The 24,602-nt window shown below is 40.3% G+C and overlaps 1 protein-coding gene across 1 annotated transcript; it reads right to left on the bottom strand.

The window, feature by feature from the left end:
- Positions 1-297: 297 nt before the first annotated feature.
- On the bottom strand, positions 298-6,156 carry LOC124274643. The gene is made up of 3 exons (XM_046710004.1): positions 5,722-6,156; positions 1,469-1,662; positions 298-312 (listed from the first exon to the last, which is right to left on the bottom strand). The coding sequence occupies exons 1-3, from the start codon at positions 6,044-6,046 to the stop codon at positions 298-300; spliced, it is 534 nt and encodes a 177-aa protein (XP_046565960.1). The 5' UTR covers positions 6,047-6,156.
- Between the last annotated feature and the right edge of the window lie 18,446 nt (positions 6,157-24,602).

The raw sequence follows: 24,602 nt of genomic DNA, 5'->3' as shown, positions 1-24,602 counted from the left end.
TGTATTGTTTACACAATACACTTCCTGCCACGAACAGCTCAATGATGGCTGATGTTTCGTCAAGCAGTTGATTCTCACTGACTTACAAATGTGTTCGGGATCCAGACATTCTTTGAGCTTCAGCGTCATTCCAGCAGTGAGATCAAACTCCAGATCTTCTGTTACAGATGTTGATGGATCCTGAAATTATTACTGAATGGTTAATGTAATAATCGTGACGTCATCAAAAACACGCTAGGAAATGTTGGTGAAAATTACCAAATGGTTTGTTAGTAAGGGTATGATGAAATGTTATGCTTAGTTCAATGATTTCTGTGCAAAACCAAATCTGACATAACATTGCATGTGGCAACACTGTCTTCAAATTAGGATCACCAGCTATTTAGGCACATGTCATTCACAAGGTCGGCCATAATGTGATAATCTCAATGATCAATTTATTTCTTCTATAAAATATATGACTACAAGATTTCTGCTATTTATTTTTGTAATGGGATTACTTGACAACATTCTGTTTTGTATCATCGTACTCGTCCCCCAGAGTCAGTACACGATGTTGCACTACGAACAGTTGCTTCCTTTACGACCCTTGCTAACGTTAGCCTATTGTGTCTTGGATCCACACTAAAACACTTTTACGCACGTATAGAATGCAGTTTGGATTGGCTTATTGTGCGAACATTGATCGAAAAGCAGACACTACGTGCTTGGCTTTACAAAATTGAGACTAAGTTTGATTTTAATCAACCATGCGAGTTTGTAATCACTGTAAACCTAACTAACAAGTGGAACGTTATAATGAGACTCTACGCTATGTCCTTGTAACAACAGCAGTGTCAATTTCTGTGTCTCTTGCAAAAATGAACTCATTGTCTTGCGTTGTTTCCGTTAAGATGCAGGAGATGTTTTTATATTGCCAATGCTAATCTGGGAGCTTCACGAACAGGAATACTAATTCAGCATATAGCCTTCAGACGTAATTTACACTTCTTAACCTGGCGTTATTGTCAGTTTCCACTGCTTTACAGTCTACACCGCCATTGTAAGTATAACGTGATTAACATTGCACTGCAATTATTGGGTTCTTATGAACATGTAGGCAGGATATACACTGTTGACATTTCTTGAACTATTGAATACATGTTGTACAATACCTGCTCAATTAATTCTAACAAGTCAAAAATACCTCTCCCCTAGGTAGACTTGTGAGCTGTCGCCTGCTTTATGTAGCTCATATTTACATGTAAGGACCGATTAACCAAAGTTAGACAATTACACAGTTCCCACACATTCTTTTGTCTCGGTGAGGCTTTTTGTCACTTTCATTATAACTTTTAATCAGGTTATGAGCATTAAATATAATGCTAAATGTTTGTAACTTCTTCCATGTTTTGGCTCCGTTGACAAGAGGTCACAGAATTTTACTTCACTGAAAATAGTATTTATGTATAATGATGGCATATCTTACCATTGGCTGCTGGGTGGTGCCATTGTAACAAGGAACGCACTTTATTTTCACCGTTTTCCACGATGCTCCTCTCAAACAGGAAGAGATGTTGCTGTCGACAGTAAAGTAGCTGGTGTTGCAGATGTCCTCTATGTCAGTGGCAATGACATCCACGTTCTCCTGACTGTTTGCCAATCTGTAGTTATCGCATGCAACTGTAAACGAAGAGCAGAGCATCGTGTGTAAGTAATCACTGATGTATGTACTCTGTATCCACAGTTGACATTTTCAGAACTAATTTGTGTTCTCTACACCAATGTAAACGTTGCTGTTAAAAGTATAAAAAGCAACAACTGATATATTTGAGATAACACCTTTTCAGCAAGGTACACTATATAGTGGTTGTTAGATTGTGTCCTATCCGGAATTTTAACCCACACTGTCAGGCTGAGGAGCCAACTCGTCAGCACACAAAGCCAGAATCTATCACAACATGATAATTGTGGTAACAGGGGTGTCCGTGGTTGAATAAACTTCATCTCAAGTTAAATCTATAACTCTCAACAAAGTCAATTGCTGCTAGTTTCGTCACAATTGCCTTCCATAATATCGACTACTTTTCACCCAAGTGTCCACTGTTAATTGAACTCAAGGAACTGATGGTTGAATGTGATGTCCCGGACTATTTCCCTGCGTTTGTTGACTCAATGTGTAGGTTTTATACTTACAACTAGACACCATGCCACACTGATGCTGTTTCATGTAGTAATTCGCTGTTACCTGTGTTTGACATTTTCTACTAATAATTATTAACGATTGACAGAGTAAAACGCCTTGATCTAAACCAGAACTTGAATATAGTAAGGTTACAATGCAGGGTGCCGTTCCACTAACCAATCTTATCTAAGATTAATCTTAGCAAGTTGCGCCAATTTTACAATCGTCTTAGCTAAAAGTTACACCCGTTCCACTACCCGATCTTAGGCCAATCGTAGCCGGTCCCGATCTTACGATCCGATCCAAGCTTAGATCGAGACTCTTTCGTGCGAGAGATAGAGGAATGCGAGGCACGAGTTATCTCCCTGTGCATAGACTAGCAAGTGATGGAAGTAGTTTACGAACCAACTGAGTGAGTGAGTGAGTTTAGATTTACGCCGCACTCAGCAATAGTCCAGCTATATGGCGGCGGTCTGTAAATAATCTAGCTATGTATCTTAGCTATAAATAATCGAGTCTGGACCAGACAATACAGTGATCAACAGCATGAGTATCGATCTGCGCATTTGGGAACCGATGACATGTGTCAACCAAGTCAGCAAGCCTGACCACCCGATCCCGTTAGTGGCCTCTTACGTTCAATATTCTAATCCGGGCCTTCATGGGTATTTTTCCAACCAAGTGTAAACGTGGAGAAAAAACCTAGAGCAAAATATTAGGGTAGTGAGCACCTTGGTTTCAGGTGCAAGTGCGTGTGAATGCCGGGTATCAGGCGTAATATAATAATAATAAATGCATATTTATAGTGCGCCTATTCCACATCCTGGGGCATGCTCAAAGCGCTATGTACAGATAATTTACACGAGAGTGTTTACAGCCGAGATTATAAGTAATATACTGAGAACAGGTTTTAAGTCTGAACTTTAAAAATGTCAATTGTGTCAGAGCTTTTAATATGTGCCTGAACCTTGTCAATCAGAATAAACAAGCCGTGAGGAGGCTATAACGTATGTAGAATCTGTCAGTGGTCTTGAATAACACGCGGCCTGCCTTTAGAATCCCCCATCAAATATGCGCAGTGAAATCAAACATATTTGTATCTTTTTGCTTCAGAACATTGATCACTTCACGGCTGTCCCTATTCTTAACCATGACGCTGCAATATTGTTGTACAAATGTGTTACACCGACTCGTTCGGTTGTGTTCCCATGACGACAGTGGTCAGACTGGCCTGACATTTGTAAGGCTTCAGTGCAGTGTTTGTTTACATCACAGAAATCTACAAATTCATTTCATGGGGCATTTTAGGGGACGCTCACGGTGAAATGCTCGCTCTTATGTTTCATATAGAATAGGTAAGCCACCATTTTGGTTTCTCTACGATTGTTTTTAGCTATCCTACGTTGGTCATGAATCTTAACTTTACGATTGACTTGGGTAAGATTGGTTAGTGGAACGGTATGCCGATCGTAACGTCACGCTAAGATTGGGATTTTAGGTGTTTACGATTGGCATAGGGCTAAGATCGGTTAGTGGAACGGCACCCAGGACATTAGCTGACACACACATCTGAGATGTCGGAATGACGGACTAGACACACATCAGATATATTTCCTACAGTAGTGGATTTGCTGCGCCGGCAAGATATATTTTAAAATAAATAGTTTGCATAGGGCATGCTTTGGTACCCACCAGCAGAAACCACACAGCCTGTGTAGATTGAGTGAGTGTCTAAGTTAAACTTTAAAGTCACATCGTCAATATTTCAGCCATATCGTGACTAAAACAAGTTTAGAATTCACCATCAGTACATGTAAATTATAAAAACCTGTCATCGAAGGACAGTAAAACCGACTACAATATATCACAGTATCAAGAAATAAAACTAGCATCTCTTTCTAAAATTGGATTTTAGATTAGGACAGTACAGCATAAAAATGGGGCTGTATATCGCCAACAACTGAAGGTAGATCACCATACCAGGGACCAGTGTAGATTGAGAGTTACAAGTTTGTTCAAAGTAATTACTGTACACTGAGTTGATCGAATACTGCTTCAATATGGCTGCCAAGGCAGCCATTTTGTATATTCGCCCATTACTCATTTGATCTCTTGTTTGCGTTTATTCATATTTTGTTTTGGCTATTTCGAAAATGCATTTCCACACAGTATCAGTTTCTTTGAACCAATGAAACCAGTGCTGCTGAAACGGATATAATGGAAGAGTGACACTGCACTATGTACATTTCTTTCTACATATCACAAGTGCAGAGTGGGCTGGCGTGTATGACTGAAGAGTAGGAATGGCCTTGGTACCTGGACGTCTGGTAATAATGATATTTACAATGTAAGAGCCTGTGGCCTGACGCAACACGCCATAATATGGCAGTCTGTGAGGAAACAAGAATATGACGTGAGGTGAGGTGGAGGTGAGGTGAGGTGAAATTGAAATCTTTGAACCAATGAAACCAGTGCTGCTGAAACGGATATAATGGAAGAGTGACACTGCACTATGTACATTTCTTTCTACATATCACAAGTGCAGAGTGGGCTGGCGTGTATGACTGAAGAGTAGGAATGGCCTTGGTACCTGGACGTCTGGTAATAATGATATTTACAATGTAAGAGCCTGTGGCCTGACGCAACACGCCATAATATGGCAGTCTGTGAGGAAACAAGAATATGACGTGAGGTGAGGTGAGGTGAGGTGAGGTGAAATTGGGTTTAACGTCGTGCTTAAGAATATTTCGCTCATATGACGACGTGCATGCGTGTGTATGTGTATGTGCGGCTGCTTGTACTAGCCCAGACTTAAGCTGGTTTTATAGTGCTAGCCCACTGAGATACCATGCCGCAGTAACGCATGAATACCCCACTTAGACACATTATACTGACTCCGAGCCGACCAGTCCTTGTTGTACCCATTAATGCCTAGCGCCAGGCTGGGACCAACAAGTACCATATTGTAACGTCTTTTGGTATGACGCGGTCGGGGATCGAACCCGCGACCTTCCGCTGTCCTGGCGGACGCTGTAACCACTACATTACGGAGGCGGTCACAAGAATATGAGTTGGTCTACACGTTGATTGAATCAGGAAGAAAACATGTTGTTAAATCTACAAAATCTCAACATACACACAATGCAACATATGTTCGACAAAAGTCAAAGCCGATGCCAACACAAATATATCTTGCACTCTAAATGTAGATCACCGCATACTTCCTTGTACTGCAAAGACGGTGTCACTTATGTATGAGAATAAAATATAATGGTAATTCATATACATATGGAGCAGTGGCGCCTGTTTTGTTGCCGACGACAGTGGTTCACTCTGCCACAAGGTTAGGTCTTCAGCTACCCATGCTTGCCACAAAAGGCGACTATGCTTGTCGTAAGAGGCGACTAACGGGATCGGGTGGTCAGGCTCGCTGACTTGGTTGACACATGTCATCGGTCCCCAATTGGGCAGACCAATGATCATGCTGTTTATCACTGGATTGTCTGGTCAAGACTCGATAATTTACTATAACTACTTCTCGTGAAATAGAAACTCACCCCCATAATACTGCCACCCACTCTCGAATATACCATCACTGGTGGGGTCAAAAGCTTCGGAGTGCAGTCTACACGTTTTGGTGAGAGGGTTGTACAAGACCAGGTTACACAGAACCCGCCACTGACACCGAGAGAAGCATTCAGCCCTCATGTCCACCTGGTTCATCTCTTCTATCAGGCTCCCGGTAAACACCAGATCATCCATCTCAGGCCTCCAGTGGAATGTCACATTGGTGCAAGTGTCCATGTTGTACACAAATGGACACAGAATATGAAGTAAAACGACACATATTTCCAAAATGTTCACTGACTGTAGAAACACCATTGCCTGTCACTGAATGCAATCGTCAAGGCTGCTGCTGGTAACTCTCCAAACACCGTCGATAATGTGTCTTATTATTACCTCTCAGAACTATCCTTCCCTCGCGGAAGATGTCACTTATTACCTCCGGGACATACACACTTAACGTTATGGCGTCTTTACAAAAAAACATGAACACACTTGAAAACATAAACATAAAAACAGCCAGTGGAGAAATCAATAATTTATGGATTATTACTACAATCCGGGCGAAGACCTTATCAAAGGAATGGTGTAGACGTTTCCAGCTAATTGCTCTTCCTGGTTAATGAAAACCACATACAAAAACGCCACAAAGAATATATTTGCAGTCCGATTTTCAGATTTTGTAAGTAGTTTATAAGGAAGTAAATGTGTTCACCCTGTAGAGCTGCGTTAGTTCCGTTTCGCAACTTGGGGTGAATCTGCATTCATCTCAACGTCAAACTGGAAACCAAGGTTGTTCATTTCTACCATTCCATGACGGAATTCCATGGTATTCCAAACACAGTGATTCCGAGGTTTGGATCAGTACTTGCCCAAACAACATAAGAGCAAATAAGTGTAAAGTGAAAGTAGAGAGTGCATAGAACCCCATCAGCACTGACTGACCTGGCGCTTTATTTCTACGAAGTTGATACAACAGCCGTTGATTCTTTCCGCGAAACACATATTATTAGCTTGCACCTACATTATCAAACTATTTCTACAGATTCATATTGTAGTATTAACACATTTAGTTTAGTTGTTATGATAGAGAGAATAAACCATTGACATCTTGCCAGCAAAACGTTCTACTTTTCATGATTGGTTATCCTATCCTTTATAGAGTTGTGTCAACAGTAAATGTTTCAAGTTGAGATCAAGAAAACATCATACTTATTTAGAATGATGAAAACTGTCAGTTTTCGAAGGAAGAATTTATAACTTCAGTCATGTTAATAATTTCTTTTCCACCCTTGTGGGTCAGGCTAGCGTTCCTGAATTTGACACAAACTCACCATTACCTTTCCGTCGTCCTTTAAATACGTCATGAGTTTCTCTCTTTGGTATGAAGAGCGGAAGTGGATCGACCGTAATTTACAATCGTCAGACTAGGAGAGTGAATACATCATGTACGTCTTGATTAGAGCAGAGTGTAATAACTGATGTTCTGTAGTATCATTAATGAATAAGGTTACATACAGATAATCACAAGTATGTCCCGAAACATTCAAAGGCAATTTAAATTTACCAATATTTTTAAATGAAGCATTTTTGTCATTTTAAGTTTCGCTAAATGTGACCAAAATCGTCAGGTGCTGAAGGGTTGATATAAATTCAGCTAGGGACCATGCAGGTAGCCAAAGTACTGTAAGTCCCCTTGGTCCCTAGTATGGTGATCAGCCTTCAGTTGCTGGTGATCTAATGCCCGTTTTTATATTGTATTGTTGTCTATAGTGATGTGTTTTTTATATGATAGCGTACTAGTTTTAGATTAGGAGCTGTGATACTTTAGTATTTACTGTCCTTCGATCACATATGTTTTTATTTTCTCAATTTATTGATTTTAATGTTGACATAAATTAAATTGTTCTCGTCACGATATGGCTTTAATGTTGGCGATGTGGCGTCAACATTACCTCACTCACTCACTCACTTGGTTAGAGGAGAGTGTAATAACTGCTGTTTTGTAGCAGCATAAATGGATAAGGTTACACGCACATATGCATATCTGTCACTTTTGCAATGGAAAGAACTAGCACCTAGTATTTTCAAAGCTGATTTAACTGGTAATCATAATTCTTAATTATATGCGTTAATACGTTTCTTTTTCACATTTACTACTAAACCCTAGAAAACAGACTGTGATACCTGTACGGCAGGTCCCTTTTCGGGTCATTACTGGTTTCCAATGCTTTATGTTTATCAGGCTCACAGCTATTTTTGTTCCTTCACACGTCATTATGTAAAAGTCGGCCACATCTGGATGATAACATCCGTCAACGTTGTTGTACATAACTGGAGGTAGAGGTTTATGAATGAAAGTATACCCAAATAATCAAACCTTAGTTTCCAAATTAAATGCAGAAATATTCAGACATTCCGTATATACATAGTGTGTCACGCAAATAGAAATTCATAATGAATATCGCTTGTATTCAAAGAGGGACCAACTGATTGGGAACAAGTTACGCCATACTGTAAGGACGAGAACCCCAGTTTCTTCCGTTTGCATACTTTCCACACCTAATCTGATTCCTGATTTCAATGAATGAAACATATTTTTGCAAACAATGATATTGATTAAATCTGAAGAGTGAGTGAGTGAGTGAGTTAAGATTTAAAGTCACATCGGCAATATCTCAGCCATATCGTGACTAAAACTAGTTCTAAATTTGTAATACAGACATATAATATATAAAACCCTGTCAACGAAGGACAGTAAAAATACTAGATAATCACAGCTATCAATATAAAACTAGCGAACAAAGCTAAAACATTCCAATTAAAGAAGACAATACAATGTAAAAATGGGCTATAGATCGCCAACAACTGAAGGTAGATCACCATACTAGGGACCATGGGGACTTACAGTGCCTTTGCTACCTGCATGGACCCTAGGTGGATTTACACCATCCCTTCAGCCATTGGCGACAGAAGAGAAATCTAGCCATAAATTAAAAACACACTTATTCTACGATTAAAAGCAGGTACACTTAGATTGACTAAATGTTTTGGGACTTCTACCCTCCCTCTCAGGAGGACAATACTTTTACAATTCTTCAACCCCTTTGAGGATACAGCCACTAACAATCGCAGTTGCTAATCTAAACTACCAATACTAAAATATATATATATTTACAAATCACTCAACAAATCTAATTTTTAAAAATGCAATAATTAAATGGGAACTGACATTATTAAAAAGATCCTTCAGAGTTTTGATTTGAAATAGACATCCCTTGTGATGGAATATTCAATGCAGTCAAGCAAGACATGCTTGACTGATTCTTTCATCACAAGGGATGCAAAACGGAGGATCTTCGCCTTTAAGCAAATATTCATGGGTATATCTAGTATGGCCAATGCGACATCGCCGCATAATGACCTCTTCAAACCTGGACTGACAACCCAAGTAGGTGTAACCAATGTAGGGTTTTATTGCATGTAATTTATTAATACCTACTTGGGTGTCCACTTCTTCTGCATTAGATCGCGGATGTATGCTCTAATGCTAGCTTTGTAATCAGAGTAAGGGATAAGAAGTGGTGTCACAGATTTGTTGAGTGCTGCCTTAGCAGCAAGATCGGCCATTGTATTCCCAGAAATGCCAACATGGCTGGGTAACCAACAAAAGACGATGTCGCATTGGCCAGTTGCAAGCTCATTATACAATTCAATAATTTCTAATAAAAGTGGATGTTTACAAGAAATATTTTTAATAGCCTGAAGGCAAGAAAGTGAGTCAGAAAAGATGATATATTGTTGATATTTAGGGTGTTTTTTAATATATTTTAAGGCTGTTAATATGGCGTTTGCTTCTGCTGTAAAAATAGAGCTGTTATCTGGTAAACGAGAGGAGATTGTTCTGATCCAATGACAGTGGCACATGCCACCGCGCCACCATCCTTGGACCCATCTGTAAATAAGGATTTATACGTATTATATTTACTTTTAATTGATTATATTCTTGTTTATATTGCAAGTCATTAGTTTCTGATTTTTTAAATTGAGTGAGTGTTAGGTCGACTTGTGGCCTAACCAATTGCCAAGGAGGAGAAGAAAGAAGACGGGAAGGAGCTATATGTTCTAGCTCAATGCCAGCAGCAGAAAGGAAAGGTTTCACTCTTATACCAAGAGGCGGAACAAGAGAAGGCTTCTTGTTATACAGATCTTCATATCGGGGATTAAAGACACAGTTATATGCAGGGTTTGACTCCATTGGAATAAAGTTTTGTAATATACTGTAAAGTTAATTTTATACGGCGTTGTGTAAGAGATGGCTCATCAGCCTCGACGTAGAGGCTGTCAACAGGTGAAGTTCTAAAGGAACCAAGACATAGTCTTAGACCTTGGTGGTGGACAGAATCTAAAAGTTTTAGATTACTGTTGCAGGCTCCACCATACACGATGGAGCCATAATCAATTTTGGAACGTACCAATGATCGATATAATTGTAGGAGGGTAGCTTGATCCCTCCCCACTTAGAATTGGAAACGACTTTCAACAAGTCAAGTGCCTTCAAGCATTTAGTTTTAGGGACTTGATATGGGGAAGAAAAGTTAGATGCGAGTCAAAAAGTTAAACCCAAGAACTTGGCTTCCTTAACGACTTTGATGGGAGAGCCATTTAGAGACAGTTCAGGGTCTTTATGCGGTTTATATTTTCTACAAAAAATGGATACAATTGGTTTTGGATTTAGAAAATTTAAAACCGTTTTCAAGACACCATTTATCTATTTTGTTTAAACACAACTGCAGTTGCCGTTCAATAGTATGCATACTTTTACCGCGACAAGAAATATTAAAATCATCCACAAAAGTGACCCATCGATTGAAATCACTTAAGACCTTGGATAAACTGTTGATCTTAACACTAAACAATGTGACAGACAAAATACTACCTTGTGGGACACCCTGATCCTGGTTATAATGGTCAGACAGGGTAGAACCCACGCGGACTTGAAATTGCCTATCAGTTAAAAATTCGGATATAAACTGAGGCAAACGACCTCGTAAACCAAAAATCATGTAAATCTTGTAAAATGCCATGCTTCCATGTCGTGTCATAGGCTTTCTCTAAATCGAAAATATTGACACTGCATGCTGCTTGTTAAGAATGGCATTCTTAACGAATGACTCCAATCGCACTAAATGGTCAATGGTACTGCGATTTTACGAAAACCACATTGGATATTTGTGATTAAATTATTGGACTCTAAGTACCAAGTTAATCTGTTATTGACCATGCGCTCCATGGTTTTGCAAACGCAACTAGTAGTCAGGAAATGGGCCTATAATTTGAGGGATCTGTATGATCACGTCCAGGTTTAGGTATGGTACAACAATGGCATCACGCCAAGATGAAGGAAATTGACGAGATGTCCAAATGTCATCAAAAATATTTAATAGTGTTTCTAAACAGGATTCAGGTGGTAGTGTTTCAGGAGTTGATAATGAATGTTATCAGCTCCTGTTGCAGTATTGTGGGCTTGGTCAAGAGCCGTATGAAGCTCGTGGATAGAAAAGATTTCATTATAGTCTTCCCATTATCTGAATGAAAATTGATTTGTTTCTTTTCTTGCAATTGTTTGTATTTTGAAATTTAGAGCATAGTTTGACGAGGAAGAATGCTTTGCAAGTGTTTCACCCAGTTTATTTGCGATATCAGATGTATCTGTTAACAATTGGTCCCCAGTTTTGAGATGATTAATGCTTGATTTGGTAATTCTTACCTTTAATTCTCTGGATCATGTTCCATACCTTGGACACCGGCGTCCGTGAATTTATTTTCGAAAACATAATTTTGCCAAGATTGGCGCTTATTTTGCTTTAAATGTTCGACGTGCTTTAGCGTTTAAAATTTTAAATTTATCTAAATTATGCACCATTGGGTGGCGACGGAAATAGTGTTCAGCTTTTTCCGTGCCTTTCTAGCTTGTTTGCAGTCATTATTAAACCATGGTTTACGTATATGTGGATTTGTAGAGGACCTAGGGAATACACTCATCGGCTATTTTGTGTAGTTCATCAGAGAATAATTGTACTGAATCAAGAGCATCAATAAAACGAGCAGGAGTTAGTTTGTCAATACAGAGTAATTCAAACAAAGGCCAGCTTTGTTTTGTTGAAGTTCCATCTTGATGATGGAGCAACATCAGCAGGAGTGATTGTTTTAAGAATGGTCGGGAAATGATCACTGCCACACAAATCACTGTGGACAGACCATTCAAATTCATTAAGCAGACCGGAATCAGTAAGAGATAAATCTAGACAAGAGTACGTACCTGTACCAGGATGTAAAGTATGTTTTCGAATTATCATTGAAAATACACAGATCGTTGTTAGAAATAAAATCTTCCAATATGTTCCCATTTCTGTTTGTATCAGAACTACCCCCAAAGTGGATTTTGACTGTTTAAATCACCCATGATGACACATGGCTTGGGAGCTGGTCATAGAGAGTCTGAAGATCAGTCTGCTGAAGAGAAGAAGATGGTGGTACATACAGTGAGCATAATGTGAAAACGATGTTTAGAGTCAGTCTGACAGCAACAGCTGGAAGACATGTAGTTAGGGGAACAGGGCTATGTATAACACCCCGTCTAACCAAAACGGAAGAACCCCCAGTAGCTCTAGGCCCTGGAGGAGAAAAGTAGTTATATGAATTATATTGTCTTACATCAAATTGATCTGTATTTTTAAGATAGGTTTCCTGTAAACAAAATGCCGATGGTTTGAAATCTTGAATCAGTAACTGTAAATCATTATAATTGTTCCTTAGTCCTCTCTACAATTCCACTGAACAATATTATTTGAGCAGTTCATGGAGGCTCAATGAGAGGTCGTACATTGGAGTGGGGTTTCCTCCCATGGCTAGGGAGTGAAGAATCGACTCTATCTCCAAAGGTTCAAACTGATTTTGAACCTTTACGGAAGGTGTCTGTGAGGAAGGCACCTCCAAATGCTGGAGAGTTCTGGTCTTATTTTTTGATTGCTTTTTCTCTTTCTTCCAATTTTGATATGTTTGATTGTGCAGGTGTTGATTCCGGCACAGATACTGGTTCAGATGAATGATCCATTGAAAGTTGTGATGCTACACGTTCTGTCTGGGAAGCTGAAGAAGATATATTTGACGGAGATGGAGTGATCTGATCATCGATAATGATTTTTCATGAACCCAAGATAGGGATGTTTGACAGGCTGTTGAAGTCAGGGAAGGTCTGAGGCAGTGGTACGAGAGGACACTGCATCTGAGCACAATATAGTTGAAGCAGTTGAGAGAGGAACAAGCTTTTTCGCTTCAACATAGGAAATATTGTTCGTGTGTTTGATTTTTGAATTCTTGTTTCACGATCATATAATGGGAAGGATTTTATGAGGCCAGGTGGTCTCCGTCGCAGTTCGCACATTTGATGTTATTGGTGCATTCAGAAGACTCATGAGCGCCTCCACAACGGAACAGACCGTGTTGTTCCGGCAGAACTTGGACCCATGACCAAACTTTTGATATTTAAAACATCGGAGTGGAGTTGGTACATATACCTCCACCCCAATGTTAAAGTATCCGGCTTTTATACACTTCGGAAGAGTCGAAAGTGCAAATGTAAACAGATAAGTAGTAAGTTTAGTAATACCGCCATCATCTCTCTTTTTGGTAAATCGCTTTACAGCGATCACCCCTGATTTTTCAGCTCAGCTGTAATGTCCTCCTCACTCATATCAGAAAGACAATGAGCCCTGTCTCTGACTATACCCTCGGCAAGAGTTTAAAGTTCTATGTACCGAGACAACAACGGGTGTATTGACGAACTGGTTTTAATAGTAACAGATTATCCGATTGTTAAGCTTCCGCAGACATTCCACTAACAATGATCCGTTCCGGAGACGTGTCACGCCCTTCACCTCCCCACAGACACCTTGAATGCCCTTGGAAATAGCGAATGGGTTCAGTTTCAAAGGATTGTCATCTATAGATGAAAGCACAATGAATCTTGGCCAAGAGTCAACTGAATCAGGAGATCCTTCATCCGAAGATGTAGATACTACATGTCTACGTTTGTGTTTTTGATGAACCAGATTGAATGGAAAAAGCCATGGTGTAGGAAAAGTGTTCAACATCCCTGCTCCCCACCCGCCATGGAGTGTCAACAAGGACGGTGTTACAGCGGAAGCCAGGCTGTTCCACCAGGGCTACAGGGATGTTATACTCCAGCAAATAAAAACATAAATAGCTGTAGAATCTGAAAGAAAAAATGTCAGGCTGGTTCGCCCATGACATCATTCTGGAGAAACACAGAATTCAGCGGTTTATATTGCCAGATTGGCCCATGAGCCACCGCCTTCTGGCATAGGACTCTAGGCATATTAATCTATTAATAATTTGTACATAATAATGCAAAATAGCCAAGACCAAAATAATAAAGTTTGTGCAAAAAGATGAACCATGCACAGGGCTCGGCGTGACCAGCCGATTGGTAGAACCGGGCCCATTCTACCACCCGTCTAGGTGAAGTAAGGGTCGAAGTGGTGTATTGGGCAAAGGAACACTGTTCCTGGAGCCCTTGCCCTCAACCACCAGAATCCCGTCCTCCACCGACACAGGGCGCAACCCACGGCAAACAGGTTGGTGGACCTAATGTCCCCCGGGTCCACAACGGGGTTTGAAGGGCGCTTAGCGTTACCCAGCACCCACCACGAGGAGGTGGCCCTTCATGGGTGATTAAATCTGAAGATGCAGACTGAGGTGACATAGATCCATGATGATCCCGACACTCGACATTCGCAGTGATGTCACCCTGTTGAGTGAAGTCAACCGAAAGGTATAAATCGTGGGAGGGTGATGGCGGGTGAGGGTGTGTGAGAGTTATTTTTTTTACTTTAAACTGCCCCGTTTATTGAACTGGGGGGATGTTATGGTATATTTGCATTATTGGAACCACGAGATGTGTTACTTGAAATTCTGTACATCCAGCCCAAAGTCACGAGTAATAATCATGATAACTATCCAAGGATTTCGGAAGGTGAGCTCAAGGCAGCCGGAAACTAGACACATCAAAGCTCGAGTCAAAGAGATGAAACTTGATCATGTGATGGATGGATGTCATGTGATCGGATAAATATGCAAATTAGGTCAATACACGAACTACTTTCACAAAACTCAACACACGCCTTTGTGTACCGTTAAGCTTTCTTACGCGAATACTCGATTATCTGCATATATTCACGTACGATTAGCTTCTTTTTAGAGTAATTTTAAGAATAACACTACATGATGAAGTGATCATTTACCTCTAAATATTAAATATGTTTTATGCTCGCCTAAGGCTCGCATCATGCAATATAAATTCCTACTATTTCACATTAAAGCTTCGGAAACACAATCGGTTCATCATCTCTAGTGGGAAAGAAATATTTCTGTTTTCACTTCTGCATCGGGTAACACGTCGCTCTGTGTTTGTCGGTTTCCTCTCGTGACGCGCTTTCTCCACAAATATAATGCTCCTCCGGGCTGTTCAGCCTATACATTAAATGTCAGCCTCAACTTCAAGGAAGTCACTTCAAGGAAGTATTTACCTTCCAACTTAGGTCCGCAATGATTATTATTTGCTCCTTTAATCGTGGCCAGGAAGAAAAAGCCATAAATCAATAACCGCGTGTACGTGTGAACATCACACAGAATTAAGGGGTCAGCGTGACTTCTATCTCACAGGAAACATTATGTCTCACCGCCAGCTCTGAAATCTGACGTGGTGTTTCCACTGTGTTGCAAAAGAGATGTATTTGCTAATTTTTTTCCTTTACCTAAAAGGAGCGGATTGTTATTAGTTTTTCAGTGAAATAATTAAATGCACTATTATGACACCATATTTTCTTACAACAGGTAGGACATACATGGGAATGTCATTTTGTTTTCATTGTTTCTGTTCAGTGCTGTGTGAGCTGCAGTATTTGGTTTGTTAGTTACTTGGGATACGATGACAAGTCAGCGAACCTGACCACCCAGTCATGTTAGTCGCCTCTTACGACAAGCACGTTTTATGGAAGTATTTCTGGAAGTACAGACACGCACAGTGACTTGTATCGCGCATCTCACCGGAAAACCAGCAACCTGTGGAGCTCGGTATCACAAGCCTTTCTGTTGAAGCGTCCCCTCGTCACGCTGATTACCCGGGTTCAATTCCCTACACAGATGCAATATATGAAGCCCATTTCTGGTGTCCCCCGCAGTGATTTTCATGGAATATTGTTAAGCGGCGTAAACCAATACTCACTCACACCTTAAAGATTCCATTTTAGACGATGGCGTGAGGCGAAGGCGCTTAAGCTTCCGAGTCCATATTCCACAATCACGGGACTAGTTATTATGGTTTAAGCTTATGTGATACCCGAAAACATACAGAAAGTGGCTTCTGCACAGATTGTCATCTTATGCCAAGATGAAGGAGTTGGAACACCTAAGATGCTTGCCATGTTGATAAACGAAAGGAGTTCACCCTATTCTTGCAGGTCATCGATTTACCGCCCCCTGTGTCTGTTACACAGTGGCAAATAGCGTCATCATAAAATGACTCATATCGTCATTGATCTTATATGAAGCTTTTACGACACATTGAAGTTTATTGGAAACAGCAGCAATCTCAATATGCATAATTCCATCAGTCGTTCATGCCGAGTTGATTTATAAATCTGCAAACTTACACTTGGAGCTGAGGTACTATCGTCTTTTTGTAGTGGATAGCTCACGCATGATAGTATCCATCGCTTGTTTAGGACGGAAAGATCTGGCTTCGCGTCAGCTTTGTTTGAACACGACACGATCTGTATGCTACTGACGGTCGGTCGTCGACCCTGATAAACAACACTAGCCATGTGCCAGCCAAGCAATGGGAGCAGATAGAATTTAGTGATGTCTCAAGATACGTAATATGAGCTGTTTCCTTTTGGTAAATTCCTATGAAAGTTCATACTACATACCCACCAAACCGTACCGATTTGTTTTCAAGGGTATTAGTCATGTAACTGATTATCCTTATAGTTGTCCCTAGTATGGTGACCGGCCTTTGTTGCTGGCGATCTATAGCCCGGTTTTATATTGTGTTGTCTTCAATAAGAAAAATAGTTCTAAGGTTACATGCTTTCGGCAATGCGAATTTACACTTTTCAGAAGGATACTCGAAATACGTGTTATAGACAGTTCCCAAATATAACATATCAAACATTTCACCATATTCTAAATGTCATTGTGTATGAACAGCTACATGTGTTCTTGGAGCATGTTAACGGTAGTGCAGGAAACTATTACTTGTTCGCGAACATCTGGATTAACAGTGATCCATACAACTACGTCATTTTTGTCCGTACTTACAACAGGAGCCTCACTGACAACATCAACCTCACTGACGTCAAGGATCACAGCAGACATGTCATGGATTCACATATTAACAACATCAACATCACTGACGTCAAGGATCAAAGCAAACATGTCGTGGAATCACATATTAACAACATCCATGTTAAGGACGCCTACGACGAAAACGGCTACCTCACTGACGCCTACATCGACATCCTACTGAATGGTGTCGATAAGCCACTTGCCTTAAGGGAATGGGATATTCACGGGGCGGGAACGAAAGGAAAGAACAGACTACTTTTGTTTTAAAATGTTTTGCTCTCTTGGAAATCATTATTACATGATGACGGCAGCGATATATGTAGTTAAATAATTCCAAAACAACTTTCTGGGTTCTCTGTTGATCTAGTTTTATTATACATTTGTAAATAGAAATAGTCCTAGTCCTAAGGTTCATTTAACTAACAGAATCCTAACATAACATAAAACAAAAACCCTCGCTGAAAGTGATAACCTTTTGTTACTTACTTGTTTCAAATGTACGTTTGTTGGGGACTGTTACGCTGTTGGCACTATCTTCTGCGTTTTCCAAGTTCAGGTGCGTAAATCAGCGAATTGTTAACTGTGTTAACGCCTGTGTGAACATAACCCAGTTAGTTGGGTGTAAACCACCGAGTGGTTAAGTGATGTAACGCCTGTGTGAACATAACCCAGTTAGTTGGTTGTAAATCAGCGAGTGGTTAAGTGATTTAACGCCTGTGTGAACATATCCCAGTTAGCTGGGTGTAAATCAGCGAGTGGTTAAGTGATGTAACGCCTGTGTGAACATAACCCAGTTAGCTGGGTGTAAATCAGCGAGTGGTTAAGTGATGTAACGCCTGTGTGAACATAGCCCAGTTAGTTGGTTGTAAATCAGCGAGTGGTTAAGTGATTTAACGCCTGTGTGAACATAGCCCAGTTAGCTGGGTGTAAATCCGCGAGTGGTTAAGTGATTTAACGCCTGTGTGAACATAGCCCAGTTAGTTGGGTGTAAATCCGCGAGTGGTTAAGTGATGTAACGCCTGTGTGAACATAACCCAGTTAGTTGGGTGTAAACCAGCGAGTGGTTAAGTGATGTAACGCCTGTGTGAACATAACCCAGTTCGCTGGGTGTAAATAAGCGAGGGTTTAAGTGATGTAACGCCTGTGTGAACATAACCCAGTTAGTTGGGTGTAAATCAGCGAGTGGTTAAGTGATGTAACGCGTGTGTGAACATAACCCAGTTAGTTGGGTGTAAATCGGCGAGTGGTTAAGTGATTATACGCCTGTGTGAACATATCCCAGTTAGGTGGCTGTAAATCAGCGAGTGGTTTTTGTAAGTGATGCAACGCCTGTGTGATTATAGCCCAGTTAGTTGAGTGTAAATCAGCGAGTGATTAAGTGATGTAACGCCTGTGTGAACATAACCCAGTTCGCTGGGTGTAAATCAGCGAGTGTTTAAGTGATGTAACGCCTGTGTGAACATAACCCAGTTAGTTGGCTGTAAATCAGCGAGTGGTTAAGTGATGTAACGCCTGTGTGAACATAACCCAGTTAGTTGGGTGTAAATCAGCGAGTGGTTAAGTGATGTAACGCCTGTGTGAACATAACCCAGTCATATGACGGTGGGTCAGCTTAATGTGGGAGGAAATCCCGGTGTCATGCCGACTTGGGGAAAGCCACAGAGGCGGGTATGGTGATTGAAAACACAGACAGATAACAGGAGCGCCATTGAAACCCACAATTATAGGTTTCTGGAATAATGTAGCCAAACTCTCTGTACAATAGTTGAATGGAGTGAGTTGAGTTGAAGTTTTACGTCCTATCATAAAATTATTTTATCGAGAATATAACACAGATGCACTTGTGTTTCATGAACATGATGTCTACATATTTCATCGCTGGAAGGGCATTATGGCTAAGTCTCAATAAATGTGTATTTGATCGACATAAAAGGCGAATTGATATCAAGTATTTACATCTGAATTGCTCCAGAAACATTTATATGAGATCATTACATCTAATTTAACGCTAAAATACATGAATATCAAATGCAGTGTGTCTGTTAATGTCCCACTGCTATGAAATTGTAATTATAAAGTTCTGAAAAGTAGTCGTGTGTGCAATGTTTATATTATGATTTTCAGCGTAGTGTGTGCAGGGTGTGAGGCCATGCGAATGTATGGGACTGTTTTGCTAGAAGTTTTACAATCTCTAAAATGGAACGGGTTCAGTTCTGTCAAAAACATTTGATATTTCACTGAGCATGGGCATCAACTAACCTATTCTCATGTCCCTTTATTTATTTCTGCTCGGGTAGGCGCAATAACAAGGTAACCTGTCCAGGAAATTTAGGTTAACTTTCACAATGGTCGGTAGGGACGATCTAGTATCGTTCAATGACGATATGATAGCCAATTCCCTTCCACTGATTTACTCACCCGAACTTGAAATCAAGGAAGCATGACTCGTGAGGCCACCGCAACTGTCATATTTAGATCTATGCTTAAAGATTCAGAGTGATGATTAAACTCCCCACAAGTCTGTATGATGTAAAGGATGAATTCAACTTTCCAAAGTTCCCTTCATGTCGAGCAATACTCCAACAGCTCGAGCCTTTAGTGTTTTGAGGTCAAATCGGGCGTGCACCTTTCACCAGGATTTCAAAGAGCGACACACACAACTCTTGCTCATTCTGTTTACAAGGTCACAACAGTCAAGGCCTCGGTAAAACTTTCGAAATTTTGTATGCTAGACATGTGGTGGACATTTAAAAATGTAAAGCATCGGTGACAAAGATGTCCAATACAATTGCCTATTTTGACTTCTACCATACGTTCTCCATGTTTGTTTCAGGTGAACTATTGACAAGCCTTTACACATCTTCATGAACGTTGCCGCCGGTGGGGCAGGATACGGTCGCTTTTCTGAGTGCTTCTGTGTTATGTATGTGCGCTTCTGCGCAGGTTTGTGTGCCTGGTGTGTTTGTGGTAGTTGTGGTGGTGATCCTTGGTATGTTTGTATATGTATGTGTGTGTGGTGTGTGATTTATTTGCATGTGGGTACGTTTGTGTGTGATTTGTGTGAGAGTGGTATGCGCATTTGTGCATCTGTGTGTGTGTGTGTGTGTGTGCATGCGTGCGTGCCTGTGTGCTCGTGGTGTATCTTTCGTTCTCCTAATAAAAGGTTCATATTGTGGAGAATTTCATGAAATTGATAATTGTTGACAGATATAGTTGTTGATTTTTTTAATTCTGATAAACATAATGTTACTGGGTTATTTTTCACATTTTAATAATCAGTGAAAATGACCAATAGACACATAGTTTTCAGCCACTTCACTATTGTGGTAAGTTACATAAAACCGATATGTATAGATACATGCTGCATGCCCACAAGGCAATGTCACATAACTTATCTAAATTCAGGATCGAATTCCGAGAATGGTTTCTGAACTTAGAATATGGCCATCTACTTTCCTGACTGAAGTTTGTCCAAAACGTTAGTCCTATTCCAGGCAAAACTATTTATTGGTGTTCGTAAAGTTGCCGAAGTCTAACGCTGCACATACAAGTTGTTCACTGGTCACGAGGGGGCGTGGCCTGATGTACCCCCTATGAACAACCAAACACGTCAACGTTAATTTTGAACTGTTTGAAGCACGGGTATCGGGTCACAATAAGGAGTACTAGAGTTAGGCAATTAGCCAATACACGTTTTCAGATGGCATAGAATCTGGCAGACGACAAGAATAACAAATTAGACTTATCTCCCTTCCATCGATTTGCATTCACAGAACATCGGGAATGTCCGTACATCATAAGTCACTCTTTTTATTCGAGATAACGAATTACTAACACGAAGTACGAAATGAATTCCCACAGCTCGGCATTCCCAGGGGGTAACATAGAGCTATTTTTCAGCGGCAAAAGAGTTTGCTGCTATGCCCCTGACCATCGACTGGATGTTTCCTTTATTGCACTTTGAGAGCTCTTAACATGAACATGTAATGTTTGATGCTTAAGATGGCATCCGAAAGTACACTGACTTGTGGAGAAGCATTAATTTTCACCAGGAAGTAATATTTAAACGAGAAGTGGTGAAATAAGAAACTACTGAAATAACGAATAAAGAACTGGTAATTTAGCTGCCCACTGTACTGAATGAATCATTAGTTAAATCGAACTAATTATAATAAATAATATATTGCAATTAGAGGCCAAAGAGGACGTCTTTAAATCAGCTGTAGCAAATTATGAACGCTGGAAATTTATAGGCCGTCACATAATAACTGTATTTAATGTTCAACCGCAAACAGATATAAATTATGCTTCTCGTAGAAAAAATTAAAGTAGGAACGGGCTTAAAAGAAGAAAAATGAACCTAGAACCATAACACTTTCCTTCGACTCGTTTACGTAGAAACACTGTGATCTCTGTCGTGTCACAGGACTACTACACACCTGGTAATGTGTGTGAAACATCGTCTGTCTGTTTGTCAGTATGCTAGTCTGTGACTCTCGCTATTTCTCTCTCGCTTTTTCTCTCTCGCAGTTTTACACACACACACACACACACACACACACACACACACACACACACACACACACACCCACACACACACACACACACACACACACATTTCAAGGTAACTATTTGCATTTTCCTTTATGCTTAGTCATATTAACTATTGCATCCGTCATTAGACAAAATATCAGTTGAAGAGGAGGAGTATCCACAACACTTGGCAGCCTGATAAAGAAGGTCTTGAGACAACGATGGATAATGTATCTTACATAATCTCTTTTGCAGTCATAAATACCTGAACAATACCCACGCCTCTTCACATCCGTGGTGGAATCGACAGAACAACAGAAGTTGCCGAATAAGGAAGGTCTTCAGAAGACACTGACATGCTGCTGGGCATTTTCAACATTTTCCTGTGCAGCAACGTGAAGGACATCCTCAACAGCCACAGCAGCGACATCAACGTCCCAGGTGTCCAGTGTGTGGGGACTGACTGCAAGAAGCTGTTGGTGTGTCAGTCTTCTGAATACAGTGACGTGGACCAGATATGTACAGCAAAGATGAAGAAAGGTAGGTCGACGTGTGTGTAGGCCTTCACCTGCCAGGTGGACTCAAATTTCAACAGGACGACTACATAATACATTGTAAATAGGGTTTGGACGTTATATAAATAGATTTACAAGGTCAAAGGAGAAAAAGATGAAATGCCAGCGCTATTTTGTATTGCTTTTTCACAATACATTGTCTCCTTACAAAACGACTGACCAATAGTGATTAGTTTGTGTGACTTCATTTGTGTATGAACCTGCTTCACAATAGATTCAAGCTGTCAATGTATATAGTTATAATACAGTTTTTTACCAACGGGTAGATTATAACGAACTGATCGTTTTTGTCCCAGCCACTTGTACATTTAAGTCGAAGTATGTATAAAGAACTAAAGTTGAAATAAAGTAAAACAAGCTTCCCCTTTGACTTCGTGAAACAGAAACATAGGTTAGAACTTATTTTCCCTGTAAACATAGTTCATGTATACCAAAATGGTAAACCCAGTTTTGAAACCTAAAACCAAGGAATCACCAATCATATTTCAAACACCACCTCCTGCTGACCAGTCTCAATACTCCATGTACTCTCTGTATTCAGTTAACACATCACCACCTCCTGCTGCTGACCAGTCTCAATGCTCCATGTACTCTCTGTATTCAGTTAACACATCACCACCTCCTGCTGCTGACCAGTCTCAATGCTCCATGTACTCTCTGTATTCAGTTAACACATCACCACCTCCTGCTGCTGACCAGTCTCAATGCTCCATGTACTCTCTGTATTCAGTTAACACATCACCACCTCCTGCTGCTGACCAGTCTCAATATTCCATGTACTCTCTGTATTCAGTTAACACATCACCACCTCCTGCTACTGATGAGTCTCAATACTCAATGTACTCTCTGTATTCAGTAACTTGTGATGATGAAGTAAGACGTACTGAAGACTCCGACAGTGACGTCATTGCTTCTCACACCTTGCACAGACACTGTCCAGGTCACTTCCGGTGTCGCAGAGGAAAATCCTGGGAATTAATGAAAGTACGTTGCGTCCCACACATCAGAGAGAACTACGAGGACACTTTGCCAAACAGGGTCAGTTTGTACTATAAATACATGCAGTAGTTTTTGTAGTTACCAATGAAAATATCGTGTATGACAATATGTATGTATTTGTCAGTCATGGACTATTTCTGCGTGCTATAGCTGTGTACACCTTCATGTGTATTAGTATGCGTTTACGCCTATCATAATCTATTAATATTGGTTTATGGTATGTTATATATATGCTTTGTCGATTTGCTTTTTCAACAGAAAACACACTGATTTTGGTAATAACTGTCAATTGTTATTGAAAAACATGTTAACAAAACGGTACAGTCATATAAAAACAGCACCTTGTAAGAACAAAATTTTGCATTTGGTTTTAATAGGCGACGTTTGTTTTGTGGCTCAGTATATATATGTTATGGCATGTGTTTGTATTCCTATAGTCCATGAAGGAAGGACACGTCATGGATCTGGGATTCTATCTCCAGTCTGGGATGCGAGTGACTTGGGAGCTGGCGCAAATGAACCTCAAAAAGCCCCAACTAAGGTAAGTTTCAAAGAAAAGCTGAATGGTTAAAGGTCTATATTCACTCCGATGTCACCTGTACTGACTTTTCTAGTGTATAACAGGACAGAATGACGTGAGTAGCTGTAGGTAAAGCTGATGCATGCTGCACCATGTCAGAGTTTGGGTGAGTGAGTGAAATTAATAGTCTCATCAGCAGTATTTAAGCCATATCGTGACTACGAAAGTTGTACATATATGAACGAACGTCAGAGTTTGAACCCCAGGAGTCATTACAAATCGTCATCGAGTGTACTTGACCAGACTTGTCCTGTTTCTGTTTAACAAACACAAGGGAAATAACACCCGATATTACTCCTTTACTTCCCTGTGTTGTGAAGCTGACTAGTCCTAATTTGTATCTGCAAAACAACACACGCAAGCACACATGCACGCACGCACGTTCCTACACAAGAGTTGCTTTGCAAATCGACCAGCTGGTGAAGAATACATAGAGTGGAGAGGACGATTGATAGTACAAAATATCTTTGCTCGGAATCTTAGGGCATGACAATATAAATTTTCATCATATTTTTCACCACTTGTCAGAAACTTGTCAGATGCGTCAAAATTGTTTGCCGTATGTCCATGAGGACAGCTGACCTAAACAGATTGTTAGTCATAGATAGATAGATAGATATGTTATAAATATGTATTCACAGGTTACAGAGTGTGATAATCAAAATTAACATAGGTATTTTAGTTGATGTAGCCAGAGTTTTACAGAGCTTGCGATTAGTTTTAAACATTTAAACCACATTTCTTGTTCAAGCTCTTG

This window comes from Haliotis rubra, unplaced genomic scaffold, assembly GCF_003918875.1.
Source record: "Haliotis rubra isolate DU_JTF1 unplaced genomic scaffold, ASM391887v1 Scf1924, whole genome shotgun sequence".
Taxonomy (NCBI): domain Eukaryota; kingdom Metazoa; phylum Mollusca; class Gastropoda; order Lepetellida; family Haliotidae; genus Haliotis; species Haliotis rubra.
The sequence above is the reverse complement of the archived record's forward strand: the minus strand, read 5'-3'. Positions and strand labels throughout refer to the sequence as shown.